General features: G+C 40.2%; 1 protein-coding gene across 8 annotated transcripts in view; it reads left to right on the top strand.

Moving 5' to 3' along the window:
* Nucleotides 1-17599, top strand: part of shld2 (shieldin complex subunit 2) — a 115942-nt gene extending 98343 nt beyond the window's left edge. For 7 of the 8 annotated variants that reach the window (XM_063070724.1, XM_063070725.1, XM_063070723.1 and 4 more), the window contains 3 exons: nt 3221-3455; nt 7792-7907; nt 9489-17599. In XM_063070724.1, coding sequence (XP_062926794.1) covers nt 3221-3455; nt 7792-7907; nt 9489-9661 — 524 coding nt within the window. In that variant the 3' untranslated portion in view covers nt 9662-17599. The remainder of the gene's footprint in view (nt 1-3220; nt 3456-7791; nt 7908-9488) is intronic. The other variant, XR_010020879.1, reaches the window with a different exon arrangement.
* Nucleotides 17600-19009: the final 1410 nt, after the last annotated feature.

The following is a 19009-nucleotide window of genomic DNA, read 5'->3' as shown; positions in this document are numbered from 1 at the left end:
AAATGGCTTTTCTAGAACCGTTGTTTATTTCAGCTGTTTTTAGTCAAATCTTTCTCCCAAGTGAAAACATTATGTTGCAACATCACAAAGCAGCAAGCCAGTGTTGTGGATTGGCACATAGTTAATTTATATTTAACATATAAATCTTTGAAATTCTCTAGTTCAGAGAGCTGTAGATGTGCAGTCATTATATTCAAAATGCTCAGGAGGTTATTAGAATTCAAAGAGCATAGAAACAGGCCCATCTGCCCACTGTGTCTATGCTAACCATTCCTGAAACTGACAGTTAATGGGGAAATATAGTAGGTGTGTTAAAAATCATGGGTGATAGAATGTTGGTGATAAGATGTTTCTGATGGAAAAGAATAAAGTTGTCAATGGATTTAAGATAATTGACAAAATGCATAATTGACAAGGATGTATTTTCTGCAGCCATGGCTCAAGTAGGATTTGATTCTGTGCCTTTATTTTGTGGCATATGCATGCTCTGAAATGGATGCAGGTATTTGTAAAGTCACTGCATTTTCTTCCTCTGCTGAACCTATCATCTTGCTGTTCGGGTATGATATAGGAGGGTGAGAAGACAAACTATCAAATCTTTTGCTCTATATAGCTTGTACCAGGCCTGCTGGTACTTTCTTGGAATCATACAGACTATGCCAGACTCCTTCATCGAACCTTGGGATCACATCCACCAGTGGGAGCCTTCTCCTGATTATCACTTGCCATCTTCCCTCCGTCGTCAGCAAAGAGATGGATATCATCGATGTCACTATTAGGTGGAACTTGCTCATCAGTACACTACCTGCTGATGCTCAGTTTGGTTTTCACCAGGACTACTTGGCTGCAAAGCTCATCACAGCTTTGTTCCAACATGGACTAAAGAGCTGAATGTCAGAGCTATAGTGAGAGTGACTGCTCATGTTCATATTAACTATTTTATGGTTCTATTACTATTTTTTATTTATGGTGCAACTGTAACAAAAACCAATTTCCCCCGGGATCAATAAAGTATGACTATGACTATGACAATAAGGCAGCATTTGATCAAGTGTCCTCCTGGCCCCAGCACATCTCTGCAGAAGTTTCTCAGATACGTAGTCCCCAGCCTAAACATCTTCAGATGCTTCATCAATAATTTTCCTCCCATCAGAAGATCATAAGTGGGAATATTCACTAACAATGCATAATGTTTGCTTCCATTCTCAACTCCTCAGCAAAAGACCTGGACAACATTCAGGCATGGACTGTTGTGGCAAATGACTTCATGCCAGGCAATGACCATCTCCAACAAGAGAGTCTAATCACCTTCCTTTGACTTTCAGTGGCATTACCATCAGCCTGGTGATTAGACATAAGTAACCTGGGTTCATAAACCTATGCCCTCTGGTTTTGGATTTTATTTATTTTTATTCAGCGATACAACGTTGAGTAAGTCTTTCCAGCCCTTCCAGCCACACCACCCCAGCAACCCCTGACAAATCCTATTTACCTAACCTGATCAAGGGACAATTCACAATGAGTAATTAACCAACCCGGTGCATCTTTGGACTGTGGGCTGAAACCGAAGGACTCAGAGAAAACATATACATTTCATGGGAAGGACGTACAGAAACTCCATACAGAATGAAGCAGGAATTAAATTTTGAACTCTGGAACACCCCAAGTTGTAGTAGCGTCCTGCTAACCACTACACTATCGTGGCATTCCTGGCCATGGTGATGGTGGTTATTTCTGTTTCAGGGAAATGGTTCTCACTATCCGCCTCTTCATAATTTGTACACCTCCACAAGCTCCCCCCTCAGTCTTCTCTGCTTCAAAGGAAAGAAACCCAGTCCCTCCTCGTAACTGAAATGTTCCATCCCATGCAACCCTGGTGAATCTCAGCACCATCCCCAGTCCAATCACATCCATATTGGTGTGATATTGTGTTTATTGTATCTTATTAACTTCACTTCTGCCTACTCTAATTTCATTTCTTGGAACCTGGATAGGATTTTTAAAATGCTTAGTCATAAATCTGATCTGGCCTGAGATTTGACCTTGACCATGTCAGAAAATTCCCCAAGGATAACTATAAGCCATTCCGTGATTTGCTTTCACATCATGAGGGCTGGTTTTCACAATGGACTTTCTGAATATAACTTGAAGATGCTCATAGTGATAACCTCAAACATTGGCTGTGGGTTTAAGGATTTGGTGGACGCACTTCCAGGGGCTGTTGGATGCCTGTACTCAGGATACAGTGTATTGGGCACATTTAAGTGAGGTTGTTCCGTTTGTTAGGTGAATGTTTGAGAATAAAGTGCTCGAACTTCAGAGTTTGTCTCCTCATTGAATGTAAGAAATAGGGTAAAATTGGAAGACATTTATGAGTTGATTAACCTACTGGTTATGAGACCTGGTGCGTTGTGGACATGTACTCAGAAGTAGTCTTATCTACTGGATGTGTGTGGTGTACTGGATGAATGTAGCAAAATTCTCCAAATTCCTGAAAAGGTGAGAAAACCAATGTTAATAATGTTGCATGAGTCATGTGCCCGACAACAGACTCCTGAAGTCGACACTGTTTCTGAGCTCTGTCACTGCAAGCAAACGGAAGATTGAAGGATGTGTTTAAAGATTCCTTGAAGGAATCCAATGTCACTGACTCCTAGGAAATCCTGGCTCATGAAGAGTCAAAGAGAGATTTACAACGTCCATTCAGGATGGTATTGGGAATCACAAGTCAATGTGTGAGGTGCACACAGAGGCCCTGCATGGGACTGGGGGGTGGGGGGGGGGTGGAATATACTTCTTCATAAACTACCCATCAGGCACCTCCTTCCCTTCCATGGAAGAACCTGAGCTTCCCACACTTGCTTCAAAACCAGAGTAGTGGCAAGTCAGCCTCAGTACTAAGGAACTCTCTATGGAGAAGAAGAATATGGTGGACAGGTTACATGTGATTAACTAATGCACTCTCCTGCTATACGAGGCTATTCAGTTGGTGCATGCATTCAAAAATTTGTGCAGTACACCTGTATTTACCAATTTCTTCCTTCCGTTGCAGAAGTTTTCTGTTCGTTGTTTGGGAATAGTCCTGCCAGAAGTACACAATGACCACAAGTCAAACCTGGACAGAACATCACTTGCTACCAGCACCCTAATGAACAAGTGGGAAGTTCTTACTTTGTATTTATAATAACTAATTAACTTCATTACTGTGTTTATTTTACAGCAACTTTTGAATTAAGGACACACATAATTGCAATGAAGTGGAGTACGTTCTCTTCTCTTGATCCCCTGTTCACGATGGATGCCTTCACATCAGTGGAGACCACCTTGGCCTCTCTTTCCCATTTAACATACTCTGGCTGTAAATCCTGTGGCAGTGAGCTAGAATTTGATGAAAATGGCATCTATCAGCAGTGTATTCCTTGCTTACCAAACAATGCCCTGAAGATTTATTACAGGTAATAGTTTTCTTTCTTTTTCAGTATTTTTATTAATTACTTGCATAGACGAATACAAAATACATTATGATATTATGGAAACAGAAACAAGATTGAAATGCCCCATATCTATGTATAGTAAATTAACCATAATATTGAAAAGGTATATTTTATTCTATTCTAAGCAAAATCAAAACCTCATAACAAAAAAGAGAGAGAGAGAAAAAAAAACAGCCGTTTGGTTAAAAGAAAAGAAAAAAAATCTTAGACATATAGTCGTAAATTCAAACATATAATGGCCATCATCATTGCTGAACAAGTCGAAGATTGTGAAAGTAGTTCCAAAAAGGTCCCCATAATGTGAAAAAATCTTGTTTAGGTATAGTATGCTGTTGGTAATGAGAAACATTCGGTTAGACAAAATTTAAAAACCTCTGGCAACAAGACCTACAGATTTCAATTGATGAGGATATAGGTAATAGTTTTAAACATCCTTTCTCTGAAGACCTTCACACCATCCTATTCTCGGTGAAAGATAAAGAGTGAGGAGAGTTTTCAGTGATGTCACAATATTTTGAAGCCTACACTAATAAGGGAGGATTGACTTTTGTGAACTTGTGTATGGTGAAATCTAAAACTAGGGACTGAGACTACATGATAATCTCTCACAGATATGGCAAGAAAGTTGGGTGAATTTTCTTCAGACAGTGCCACATATAGTGGGTGAGGCAAATGGCACAGATGTGTCTGAAGAGAAGCTAAATAGGTAACTAAGAGAGAAGAATGAAAGAATACGACGAGAGGGAGCGGAAATGCTAGCATCAACATAAGAGACTGAATGGCCTGTCCCTGTTGTAAAAGTCCAACTAATAAAACTAGATCTTCATATATTGTCATGGAATTTAAGAAGTTTAGATGTAGCTTTGAGGTAGCTAGCCCAAAATAAACTTCTCCTTTAACTTAGTCTGTTGTAGGTTCAATAGGAGTGTTTTGAAAGAGCAGAATCAGGCTGCATACATCGTGGATGCCTTCTGAAGGACAAATTCTCAACTTCTCCTTTGCATTAGAAAGAAAGTTGGGGTTGGTGTCCTAAGTTGACATGTTTGAGACCAGTGTACGGATGGAATATGCTTGGTAGCACATGCACTCAGTGAATCTATGACAACGGACTCTTGGAAAGCATGTGGACACTTGGCCACAGCATGTTTTATTTCACCACATATAGAGAGAGTCTTTTAAAATCCTTATCTCCCTCCAACTTGCTTTTTATATAATGGATTGATAGGGATGCTTCTTGAGGAGCCAGATGCAAATTTTACAAATCTTACAACATCTAGTGGATTTTCTGGTTTCTGGCAGGTTAGAGTCTTGAATGTACATTACCATGGCATATGAAGAGATGTCCTCTTGAGCCGATGACTCTTTTGAGCTCAGTATCAACGTTCTTGGAGAAAAGATGTCCTCCAGTGGCTCTGACACAACTGACCTTTTCACTAAGTTATCTGAAGCTGTAATGATTGAGGTTTGACAACAACTAACCAACTTTTTCCATCCCTTGAGAACACTTCCCAGAACAACAGGTAGTGTGGCCTTTACAGTGTAGTGTGAGGGATGTGTAACTGCCATCATTACCACAAGCCTCCAATGAATGCCTCCATAAATTCTATCACTCAAAGTATATCTGAAGTAGCATGGTGAATAACTATATCTTGTGGGTAGTGTGCACTGTGATGAGATATGCAAATGTTTATAGTCATAGGAATGAAATAGTTCAATCCAAAACTCATGTCCCAAGTTTAAATAATGGATGTTACAAGTAATGTGGAGTGAGTTGACTATGATAGATTGGGGAACTTCATTGAAAGAAAAGGCCAGGGGTAGTGAAGGCTGGTGTTTAAGGAACAACTGCAGGAAATGCAACAACTGAGAATTCCATTCTGGAGCTAAAACAGAAAAGGAAAATGATCCAATCTTTTACATAAGTTAAAAGGTTGTCGTCGATCCAAAGAGTAGACCTGAAAAAGTAGCCTGTCAAATTATTTGGAGCAGGTTAAAATTCAGCATAAAAGAAGACTCAAGAGTTTGATTAACAGCCAAAAAATACACCATCAAAGTAAACTTGCAAGGAATATCAAGGTGGTTTGTAAATAGTTTTACAAGTATGTAAGAAGTACAAGATTAATGAAAATATATAGGACACTTCCAGTCAGAAAAGGGAGAATTTACACTATAATGGAAATCAAACAAAATGACTGAGCACTATTTAAATTTTACAAGCTTATGAATATTTCCGTGAAGTATTTTTTCCTTATCACAATCACATTGACTTTAAGTTTTCTGGCATTTTTAAATTTAGAAATTGTTCTCTATATTCCAGAGTCAAAATCATTGACATAGATAAAGGAGGTCAGTAGTGTTGATGCAGGCTCTGGGGAACTCCACTCTGTGTTGTTCTCTAGTTCAAGAACCAACTTTTCACTATAACATTTTTCCTGTTACATAGCCAAGTTTCTCTCCATACTGTTGGGCCTTTTATCACATAGTGTTCAAACTTAAAGCCTATCATGCAACAATTCATCAAATACTTTACTTCTCATCAAACTAATCTCAAATTTAATCTGGAATATTTCAATAAATTACATATCTGAACATCTAAAATGCATGTTAGAATACTAGACTGTACTTGAACAAATACCCTGTGTTAGCTCAGACTGACTTTCATTTTCCCTCTCTTGTCTGAAACTGATAGAGTCATAGAGCAATACAGCATGGATACAGATCCAAACACGAGGAAATCTGCAGATGCTGGACATTCAAACAACACACACAAAATGCTGGTGGAACGCAGCAGGCCAGGCAGCATCTATAGGAAGAGGTACAGTCCACATTTCGGGCCGAGACCCTTCGTCAGGACTGTACTTCTACCTATAGATGCTGCCTGGCCTGCTGCGTTCCACCAGTATTTTGTGGATACAGATCATTCAGTCCAACAGGTCTATTCTAACCACCCTGCTAGTCCCAATTTCCTGTGTTCAGGCCATATCCCTCCAATCCCTGACCCTCTACTTAGCTTTTCAAGGGCTTCTTAAATGATACCATTGGACCTGCCAGAACCACTTTCTCTGCAGCTCGCTCCATATAGTCGCCACACTCTGCATGCCCCTCAGATGCCTTCCTAATCTTTCCCTTTTAACCCTAAACCTATGCCCCCTAGTTTTGGACTCCCCTACCTTGGGGAAAAGATTGTTATTGTCCACCTTATCTATGCCTTTCATAATTTTGGGAATATTGCTAAGAATTACGGAATCTGTGAAGCTAAAATAGATCAGCCATAATTAATTGAACAGTAGAACAAATTCAAGAGGTTGAATATCAGAATAATGTTCAGATCTGGTTTAATTGATTTCAGAGGCTCCATGCTTAAAGCCATATTTCAAGTCTTTTTAGGCTTTGAAGGTCACCTGGGTTTCTCAGCATAACAGCCAAGTGGAACTGTCATCTCAGCTATAACTTGTCTATAAAATATGTTATTTCTGGATCCATGAAACCAGGAAATGTGCTGAAATTCTCCCCCAGCCCCATTTCTCAGTACATTGCTACTACAACATTGTATAGCAATACAATACAATGACTTCAGCAATGCAGTGACTGTTTTGGGTAAGTATAGAAAGGAGATGTTGGATTCCGATGCTTTTGCAATCCAAAGGTTCTTCAGAAGTCAAGAATGAGGCATAAAACTTGTTGCTTACGATCATTTTATTAGGCGTTAAAAGAGCAAAGAAGCAGAATGGTGAGAGAGAAAGGGAAAATAGGAAGACTCAACAGTAGTGTGGTCTTCTCACACTAGACTACTGATAACAGAAAATTCCATTGATAGCAGTTAACCAGTAACATTGCCAGAGTCACGTAATATGACACCCACCACTGAAACCAAAAAGTTTCCGGAAAAATACAGAGGCAACTGTAACCATTGAAAAACTCACTAAACAATCAGATGTATATAGGTGATTATATAAAAATACAAATGAGCATAAGAAAATTAAATGACAAGAGAAATAACAATTCTACACCACAATCCAACAAGACCAAACACACAAGGAGACCTTGTGTATTTCATCATGTAGGTTGTTCCTTTATATTCTGTCATAAGAGATTCACTTTGTGGATTAGACTGAATAGTATTATTTGGGTAGGATTTGACACAGTACCAAATAATGCAATTCAAAGTATTGTATTTCAACAGTACTTTTAGACAGAAGAGAGGTGGATAGAGTTCTGGACATTCTCAATCTATCAGAAACAGATTTGGTCTGACTACTTCACATTTGTTGATCCATATCCTCATTGTGTTTTCCAGGCCCACAGTGCTTACATTAGCGGATGGAAATTCCACTATAGATGTTTTTGTCTCATCCAAACTGATGGAGAAAATATTCCTTAACATTCCTCCCACCTGCCTACAAAAACCCATAGGTAACTGATCTGCTTTTAAATCCGACTCTGGCTTATCTGGAGAGGACCCAGAGATGCTGATCCATTCAACCTGTACAGTGACTCTACTTTTACTCGTTGGAATGACAAAGCAAGAATCTGGGAAGAAACCTTTCAGTATATCACACTAGAAAAGGCAAACTAGTTTGTAGAAAAAAATGCAAAGCACAGTATGGGTGATTCCCAATTTGCCAGGTTACTTTACTAGAAATTTGTCAGAAGGAAACTTTAGGTGCAGACAAGAGTACTTAAATGACAAGACCAGAGTATGAAGGAACACACTCAGGATTCTGAAGATTAAGGTGTTGGAACAGGTTGTTAGGACGAACAGTCAGTTCCACTACACTGGACTGAAATGCTGTTGTCAGCTGACCCTGGGGCTGCCATCAACAACATCTTTAATACTGTAAAGTGTCCCAGAGTGGTTCATAGGAAAGTCACTTAAAAAGTTGCCACTGACCACATAAAGTAAAATCATGGCACATGGCAAGAGCTTGGTTGGAGGAAGGTGGAAGGAGAGTTAGGTAAGCAAAGAGATTCAGGCGGGAACTGCAGAGTTTAATCGCAATTAAAATTAAGAATGCTTAAGAAACCAGAATTGGATTGCAGAGATTTAGAAGATTAGAGCACTGAGGGACGTTACAAAGATAAACAATGTGTGCGATTACAAAGGGATTTACAAACAAGAATGGAAATATTAAAAATCAAGACATAGCTTAACTGTATGCCAACAGGATCAGGACAGTGGCAGCCGGGGCTTGCTATTAGTTGGGAAATAGGAGGTTTTGAGTGGCCTGTCTGTGTGATGGGAGATGTCAGGAGTATGATAGAACAGTAAAAGACACAGCTAAAGCTTTCAAAAGCAACAAAGTGAAGCATGATGGACCCAGATACTGGCACGGATATTAGAAGGACAGGCTCTGTGATGAATATCTCAGTCCAGGCCAGCACTTACTGCTGACGCCTAAATGTCTTTGAAAAGCTGCTGGAGAACTACGGGGTTTCTTTTGCCACTCCAGTCCTTCCAGTGATGGTTTATCCACATTGCTGTTGAATCAGAAATTCCAGGAACAGGCCCAATATCAGTGGTGACATTTTTCAAAATCAATGTGCGAGTTTGACTTGGAGGGGAAATGACACATGGTGCCTGATCCCTGGTGCTTCTTGGTGGTAGAGGCTATGGGTCTGAGAGATGCTTTCAGAATAGGCAACCGAGTGGAATGCAGTCTGAAGAATGAATACACTGCATTGATGATGGGGTGAGTGAGGGTAGTAGATGGAGGCTAGTTAAATGAACTGCTTGACCTGAATGGTCCTGCACTCACCTGTGGAACTAGGATGACCATATAAGATCCCCATGTACAAGTATCAAGCCACTACTGGACTGTCTGTTTCTTCTCAATAGTAACAAGTGTTGCCCAAGAATTAGATCTGCATTGCCAACTGAATTTAACAGTGAGTTCTATGTACTAGCCCTCAGCTGAAATCAATATTAAAATTAAATGTGCTTTTTTGAATCTAACGTGAAGTCAGACACTAAAATGCTGGGTTTGTGTGTTGCAGGACCGTTTGGCAAGGTGACGTACGGCTTTGTAATAGCAGATTTGTGCTGCTCCTTGTTTACATACCCCGGAGACTGTTATGTACTGACTGTGCAAAGCCAGTTGCAGCTGGATGAAAACAGCATCGCCATGAAGCAAGATTTCTACCTGTTAGACTTCCATCCTGACCTGTAGCCCGCTAACCTAGTGTAGATACTTGCATTGTGAATTCATAATTTCTATATCTAGAGGGAGAATGGGGAGGGGATGTTTTGGTGGTGAGTCATTGAGGATAGGAGAAAATTGGCTGTTATATTGTCTACAAGTCGTATTGCAGCTCAGTGATGCACTTTAACTGAGAACTCACGGAAAATAAATTTTCTAGAATGAGCTACAGCTTGTTCTATTCCTCTTATTCATTTTTGCAATGGGAACATCACTGGCATTCATTTACCATCCCGAGTTGTGCTCGAGAAGGTGATAGTGGACTGCCTTCTTAAGTAACTGCTGTGGGACAGTGCTATTAAGGAAGGAGTTCCAAAACTTTGACCCAGCGATGATTGAGAAAGGATGACATATGGGCCATGGCTTGGTGGGGAACTTCGCAGAAACGCTGCTGTGCTATGTCTTGTTCTGTAGGTGGTCTCAGTTTGGGCAGCAGTGCTGAAGAAGCCGTGGATTGCATCTTATGCCAGAATATAGTGGCAGTAGTGGACTCTGATTGAAAGATGTAGAAGATTTCAAGTTTAATTCAGCCTGTGTTTGTTGCTCTCAGAAGTCTTTGCACGTCTGACTTGGCAATAGACAGAAGTTGACCACATTTGCTAGAAGTTATGTGGTTACCAATTTTTTCATAATATATTGCACATTGTTGCAATAACCAAAATGAAATTGTGGAAAGGTGTTGAAATAAACTACTTCTGTTTCATTTTATTGGATCCTTTTTATTGTTTGTAAAACCTTTGGGTCTGGTGACATAAGCATTGTTTGACTGACTAGAATAATGCAATTAATAAATTAGGCTCTGTTCACAGTAGATTTAGAGAGCTATATGCCTTCCTACTAAACTTGTCAGACAAACAATGCTGAAAAATTAAGTTTGGGCAGTTGAAGGCATTTGATCAGCTGAAGCGCGAATAAGGTTTTCAGGAGAGGCCTTTTGTTGTCAAAGTTAGTCTCAGCAGGTTTTTAAATTTTCTGAGTAAATCGGCAGATAAAGATATTGACTGAGGTTATCTTGTTCACGAGATCAGTGTATGATTTGATTTTTTTTCTGACTATTCTAGAAATGTGGTTCCACAGCTTCTTGGCTTGAACTTAATTGACATCCTGCTACATACAGAGACTCATGCTCTCCTTGTACAGCAATGGATTTAATGAATATGGGAACAGTAAATTATTGAACATTAAAACATTCTCAAGGTGAGGCTGGACAACTGAAGTGTTTTAGGTCAATCACCTGCAAATCTTATCTATGTTAGTAGGTTGTATCTCAGATTATAACCTTCATATTTTAGCAACATTACTTACTGCATTAGCTCTTATTAAGTAATGAGCACGTATCCTTTGAAAAAAGGCTCCTTTAAGACTATTGGGTATCAGAGACTGACCTATTGTAAGTCAGTTGCATATTGTTGTACATATTGTGTAGCTTTTCAAACCTGTTAATCAAATGACAGTTTGTGGATTAAGGCATGTGAGATAGTGTGGTGGGTTCATAGGTTTAATGCTGAGTTATTTAACTTGCCAACACAAGCTGATGAAAGTGGGAAAAAAACATTTAAAAAGGTCAGATGCTTATGAGTCATAACTCTATGAATGTGACCTTGAAGGGGACAGGCTATCATTTTACAGGGTGAAAAATTATACAAGTTTGTACTCCCTTACTCACTCTTCCTTCAGTTAGTCCTGACGAAGGGTCTCGGCCTGAAACGTCGACTGCGCCTCTTCCTATAGATGCTGCCTGGCCTGCTGCGTTCACCAGCAACTTTGATGTGTGTTGCTTGAATTTCCAGCATCTGCAGAATTCCTGTTGTTTACAAGTTTGTACTGTTCAACAGACTCTGTGAGGTTTATTTATTTTATTTTGAGACACAGGCCCTTCCAGCCCAATGAGCCCATGCTGTCCAATGACACCCATGTGACCAATTACCTGCTAACCCACCTGTACATCTGTGAAATGTGAGAGAAAACTGGAGAATCCGGAGGAAACCCACGCACTCACGGGGACAACGTAACAACTCCTCAGACAGCAGAGATTGAAGACCACATAAAGGGAACTAACCAAGAAAAAAATAGAATTAAAGGACAAGACCGTGAAGCGTTACATTTAGAAAGACAGTACGAACAAAATTGCAACATCTAGACAGAGGCCTGCCAGGCCAAACAAACTGTTTTGCCACCATTGTGGCAGGGGCTCACATACACCAGACCAATGCAGGTTTAAAGGTGAAATGCAACAAGAAGGACACATACAAAGAGCATGTTGAGCAGACAAAAATAAATGGACTGCACGGGGAAAGAGAAAAAGATAAAAAGTCTTGCAGTTTCAAAAAGAGCATTAATCTGCGTACAGTTGATGAAAAATCTGATCATGATGACAGTGACACAGGACCGGATAGCCTTGATTTACAACGTGAAAGCTAACAAGAGACAAGCAATATGGCTTGCACCAGAACTGAACGGCAAATTAATTAAAATAGAATTGGACATTGGTTCGGCTGTTTCAGTCATTCCACAAAATGGGTTTATAGCAACATTTCAAAGATACTGAACTGAAGCCTGCAGATATCCAACTAAGAACTTACACTGGAGAAAAGATAACTCCCATGGGAAAAACATTCATGACAGTGAAATACAACAATCAACAAGCCACATTGGGCTTGTATATGGTAAAAGTAGGAGGGCCAGCATTGTGGGGCTGTGATTGGCTGAGAACTACAAACTTGATTAAAGATCCATGCCCAATTTTCATGCACATCCCTTGCAATACAGTCAACTGATTGCCAATTAAGAAAGGCATTGGATGATGCCACAGCAGTGTTCAAAGTTGGCATTGAAAAACTCAAACTTTTTTTTTAAGGGTAAAATAATGATAAATGGAAATGCCATGCCCCCAAGTTTTACAAAGCCCGTCCAGTTCCTTATACCATCCATGATAAACTAGCCAGTGAGCTAAATCGCATGGAGGCTGAAGGAACTCTTTCCAAGGTTGAGTGGAGCCCATTGGCAACATCAGTGGTCCCAAAAGCCAAGAAGAATGGGTCTGTCAGGATCTGCGGTGATTTTACAGTCATTGTTAACCCAGTAATGAAAGTAGATTAATACCCCCGGCCCAGCATGCTTTTTGTTTGTGTCCTACTTTGTTGCATTTTCTGCAGGTTTTACCATTAAACCTGCATTGCTGTGGTGTATGTGAGCCCCTGCCACAATGGTAACACAATTTTTTCAGCCAGACAGGCCTCTGTTTAGATAATGCAGTTTTGATCATTCTCACTTTCATTCCTGAGTGCAACTCAACTGTGTCTCTGCTGTTTCCATTGGTACAGCTATTTCAAGTGCTCTTTTAAATGTAGGTTGTGTTTCAGTTAGGAGCCATTTGTAAATGCTTTCTTGTAAGATTCCTCAAATTAAATGATCTCTCCATGCATCATTAAGCCCATCATTGAACTGACAATACTTGGACAATTTCTTCAATTCAGCCATGTAAGCTGAAATGGATTTTCCCTTCCTTTTGACTCTGCTTATAAAACCTAAAGTGTTCTGCACTCATCAATGGTTTCGATTCTAAATGTTCCTGCATTACGGTCACGATATCAGCAAAGCTCATTTTAGCTGATTTGGTTGGAGCAGTTAAACTTCTAAGCTAACTGTATGTTCTTCCCCCTATTGCACTCAGTAACTCTGGCACTCGCTTTTCATTGGCTATTTCATTCCTTCCAAAATACTGCTCAATTTGTTCAGTATACATCATCCATTTTATCTGCTGCAGTCGAAGGCATCTCTCTTTCCAATGTAGCCAGCTATTTAAGCTTTTTTTTAATGATTATTATCACCTGGTACTCAAGGTTTATGACCACATGAATCTTGTCCTTTTTTGCCTTTTTTTTACTCAAATGTCACTCTCCTCTCTCCCTTCTCCCCCCCGAAGAAAAATGTGTTGTGTTTTTTTTAATTGAACGTCTTGCTATACTTCCTTGTTGCCAGTGTTATATTTTGTAACTCTAGAAACTAATTGAAAGCACAGAAGATGGGATGTGTGTGCTTATTTTCTTTAGTGAGGTGTTCACATATGAAGTAGTGGTGTAATGCTGTACACCATTTACATACTTCTTACATATAGCCCATAATGAATTATGTGAACAAAAAATGCTTAATCATTTTCAATACTACAATATTACTCAAATATTATTGAAATATTAATTACACTACACTGACCTCGAGCAATATGCCTCACCTGTCATTGGCTTCATCAGTAAGTGTGTAGATGACATTGATGCCTCAAGAACAGCCATCTCACGGCCCAACCAAAAGCCCTGGCTGAATGCAGAGGTACAACCCCTACTAAAAGCCCAGGACATTGTCTTCAAGTGCAGGACAGAACTGCTCTCAGAGCAACCAGAAGAAACCTTTTCTTTGGCTATAAGAGGGCAAAGGCTGCTTATGCACAAAAAATTCAGGAACACCTGTCCAATAATGATCCCTGGTGTATGTGACTGGGCATCAAGGGTATTACTAACTTTGCAAGGAAAAAGTGTCCACTTCGTCAGTGATCCCTCCCTCTCTCCCCTTAAACAATTTTTAAGCTTGCTTCAAGGCATGTAACATAACGCCGGCCACGAAAACTACCCCCATCCCAGGTGAGAAGCTGCTGTAACAGCGGCAGATGTGAGGACTCCACAGATAATCAACCCCCATAAGGTAGCCAGGCCAAGTACTCAAAGAGTGTGCACACCAGCTCACGAATGTTTTTGTGGACATCTTCAACACTTCAGTCATCCAGGCTGCTGTTCCCACATACTTCACGTTGGCCACCATCATCCCTGTACTGAAGAACTCTACATCTTCAGAACTAAACAACTACTGCCCGCTGGCACAGACACCAGTCATCATGAAATGCTTTCAACAGTTGATAATGGCATATATCTTTATCTTTTGTGGTTTTTCTTTGTGATGCATCAGATCTGGAGTAACAATTATTCTGTTTTACAGTAGTGTGTAGGAAATGGCATTAAACAATCTTGAATCTTGAAAACCAACGAATCCACCTCCAGAATATTCACAATCTCTTCTGAAATAACCTGACCTATAGGGTTACTTGCACACTGTCAAATAATCTTTTAGCGCTCATACTGTCCCGATGCTTTGCTGGCCTCTTCAATTACCTCTATAGTTGGTGCTGGATGTTCCTGCTTGGTTTTGTTCTCAGATTTTGATGACAGATAATTAGAGTAACATGGTTTTGATAACTTTGTTTTCTAAAAATTATCTTCACCTGCCAGAAGACAGCTGTGATGGCAAGTTGGTATGGCTACTATATTATTGACTTGAGTCTTGTACAATAGGAACTGGGTGCAAAAGTAGGGCACTGGCTCATTCCCACAGTCGCACACATTGCTGTTATACAAGATTATCCTTTTCCTTAGATTTCTTCCAAACTTTACATTGGTCTGAACATCTTCCCAGTTACTTCAGCATTAGCATATGCCTCCATATTTAAGGGAAAATAAAAACTTTTAACTGGAATAGCAAATCACTAGTAGTAAGCGGTTACCCTTGTTTTTGTCTCTATATTCAATATTTTGTGCACTTCGTGTGATATTTAAATAAAAAGTAATTAGGAAGATGAAGATGTTATTTCTTCTTGCTGCATCACCTCAAAGGTACCTGTTCACATTCCCATCTCATGTCACACATCCTTTCCCCTAATAGAAAAGGCAATCACTGTGCATAGGTGGCACAGTGGCATAGCAGGTAGAGCTGCTGCTTTGTACCAGGGTCCCCGGTTCAGTCCTGACCTTGGTTGCTGCCTGCGTGGAGATTGCACGTTCTTCCTGTAACTGTGTAGATTTCCTCCGGGCTCCCCTACATCCCAAAGACGTGGGGTGGTTGGATGGTTAATTGGCCACTGTAAATTCCCCCAAGTGTGTAGGTGAGTGGTGAATCTCTGGGGAGCTGATAAAATGTGAGGAAAATAAAAACAGGATTAATGTAGGATTAGCGTAATTGGTCAGTCGGGGTAAATGATGTGTTTGTGTGGTTACATCTCTATGATATCATGACTCTGCATGTCTGTATTTAGTTAATTCCCACATGAACTTGCATTCTTAGAGTTTCTGTACAGCATGAGGTAACTTGATTCCACTCTGCTCCTGCAGATACTGAGGTGGCTGAAAATGACAGTGTGGTACAGGATTGGTTGCTGGGTGGTTTGGGTATTTCATCACTGTGTAACTCAGCCTCTGTGTGCTCCTTATAAATGGACTTGAGGTTCTCAGGTCATCCTGCCCTTCCTTTTCCATTTTGACTGCTCACAGGCCAGATATTTCCAGGAGTTGCAGTTTTTCCAAGGAAGCTCTGACAACATCCTTGTTCACATCCTGCACCACCTGATAATCTTTTCTGGAATCTGATGTCAGACACACGATCGAACTGACTTAACATATGCAGGGCAGGATACTGAGGATGTGGGTCAGAGAGAAGACCACTGATGTTGGTTTGCTTCTCGTGCCACTGGATCTGAAAGACTTTCCAGTAACAGTTTTGGTGGTACCAAAGCCAGTTGGTATCTACTGTAGGTAGTCATGACACACAAGCATTTGGATGGACAGGCAACACAGCTGTTATATAGACTACGAACTTTGTGTCCGTTCTTAAGTTCTGACCTTCAACTGCTACTTTCAACCAGATAACCAAACATGGCGCTGACACACTGAAGGCAAAGTTAGGTTTTGTTACCACTGTCCACTTTTGGTGAATGTTAACTCCCAAGCATCTCATTATGATCCTTTATTTTCAACAAGATTAATTGTGGGACATGTCGGTAAACACCTTTGTTTTGCAAGTGATTCAGTGTTTGCCCGTCTTCTCATGATTTCAGTGAACAGTTGATTGATTTAGAGCTTGGCCTCTCAGTGTCTTCATCGGCAGTTACTTCTCCTGTACTGCAGTTTGATTAGAGGCCGCAGCAGTCTTGGTTCCCAAGAACAGCCAATGGAAACTCAAATGCTATCGAAAAGCAAAGAAATGCAGAGGCTGGAAATCTGTTTAAAAAGAAAAATCAAATTGCTGGGAATGCTCAACGGAACAGGCAGCATTCTTAGGAAATGAAAGAGTTAATATATCAAGTTAGCGACCTTTCATCAGAATTACATTGGGTAGTTCCCATTATTTATTTAGAAATACAACACAGAAAGGCCCTTCTGGTCTTCTGGCCCAGTGAGAAGCATCGCCCAGCAACCCATCTATTTAACCCTAGCCTAATCTCAGGACAATTTACAATGTCCAATTAGCCTACTAACCAGTACATCTGTGAACAGTAGGAGGAAATCCACATGCTCGGGGGAAGAAATGTACAAACTATTTACAGAAGGTGTCAGAATTGGATTCCGAACTCCAGTATCCTAAGCTGTAATAGTGTCGTGCTGACCACTACACTACCTTGGTGCCCCTTCATTTTGCAGATTATTGCCCCTTTAGCTGGAAGTTTCTTGGAAGTGAGATACAACAGGAGAGAGTTTAAGAAGTGTTGATAATAATGCTGTTTATTTGACACCGATAGATACTGAGAATGGGTCTGCTGAAACCCATTGGTTAAGATTATGGTTTACATGTTGTCACATAGCAGATCTAAGATGGAGACAAATTTCTGTGGGCAGCTAAATTTGAAAAACAAAGAAAAACTCTCCTCATGGTAATGTAGTGGTTAGCATGATGCTATTACAGATGGAGTCTGGAGTTCTGTTCCAACGTCCTCTATAAGAAATATTGCGTGTTCTTTCCCTGTGCGTGTGGATTTCCTCCGAGTGCTCCGGTTTCCTCCCACAGTCCAATGACATATCAGTTAGTAGGTTAATTGGTCATTGTAAATTGTCCCGTGATTAGGGTAGAGTTAGAGAGGTGGGTTGCTGGGTTGTGCAGCTCGTTGGGCTGGAAGGGCCTATTCTGCCGTGTACCTCTAAATCGGTGATTCCCAGCAGGGGCAGTTTCATGTCCTGTCCTTAGGCAGTGTTAGGGGAAATGGAAGTCATCTGGGGGGGGGGGGCGTTCAGGATTCTTGGGAGGCACAGGACCTAACTGACCGTGTCAATTTGCTGCCATTGTCAGCTTCTAATAGGCATTTAATTTAATTTAGCCCTATTAATGATGGATTAATACATACAGCGCAAAAGCTGAATCTGAAGGCGGTGAGGGCTTGAATTTTAATCCTGCCAAGAACAGAAAGTGCATCAGTACAATGTTACATACCTGGAGTTTGGTCTTATTCCATTCCCATCAGATCAGTGACATCCCATGTGCCTTATTTGTACTGTCTAATGAAGCCATGAAACCATCAAGATTTCAGGAAACCTTTGGTAAAAGACACCCTGAAAAGGCTACTTATGGTATTACTCAGCTCCAGAAGATGAAAGAAGCATTTGAAAAGCATTGCACACTTGTGATATTTGCCAAGAAAGCTAAAAGTGACCTTGGTCTCATTGCCTCTTATAACATTACCAAACTGATAGTAAAGTGTGGAAAATCTCGTACAACTGGTGAAAGATTAATAATGCCTGCTATATCAGAAGTGCTCACCATGGTTCTCAAAATGGATACCAGTATTTTAAAATCAATTCCTCTGAGAAATAGCTCTGTAGCTCATCATATTGATGAAATGAGTGAAGACATTGAGTATCAGCTATGCACAGAGATACAAAAAGCAGAATTTGTAATACAACGATGAGTCAACTGTGCGAGACAACAAGGCACTGCTAATGGCATATGTATGGTTTTTATCAAAAATGGAAAAGTTTATGAAGAGATTCTCTTTTGTAAAAGATTAAAGACAAATATCAACAGAGAATCAATCTATGACAAACTTAAAATGTATATTGAGGATAAAAGGATTCCGATTAGGAACATGATTTCTTGTGCAACAGATGGAGCACCATATATGACAGGTCGCCATGCTGGTTTAATGGCATTCATGAAAAAAGAAATTCCGTCTGTTTGCAATCCACTGTGTAATTCATCGTCAACTCACCGCAGCCAAAAATCTCAGCCAGCAACTTTGTTTAAGCATGACTCTTGTAATATCTGATATTAACAAAATTAAAGCTCATCCATTAAATAGCAGAGTATTTCACCAGTTATGCCAAGATAACGATGATGCGTTTGAATGCTTACTTCTTCATACTGAAGTGCGTTGGCTATCAAAAGGCTACTGCTTAAAATGTTTCTTTGATCTTTTGACACTGTGGTTGAATTTTTGCTCAAAGACAAGAACTTGGGAAACAAGACTGAAGTTCTATGTGGAGATGTGACATACCTAGCTGATCTGTATGA

The sequence above is a fragment of the Mobula hypostoma genome, chromosome 18 (genome assembly GCF_963921235.1).
Source record: "Mobula hypostoma chromosome 18, sMobHyp1.1, whole genome shotgun sequence".
Taxonomy (NCBI): Eukaryota; Metazoa; Chordata; class Chondrichthyes; order Myliobatiformes; family Myliobatidae; genus Mobula; species Mobula hypostoma.
The sequence above is the reverse complement of the archived record's forward strand: the minus strand, read 5'-3'. Positions and strand labels throughout refer to the sequence as shown.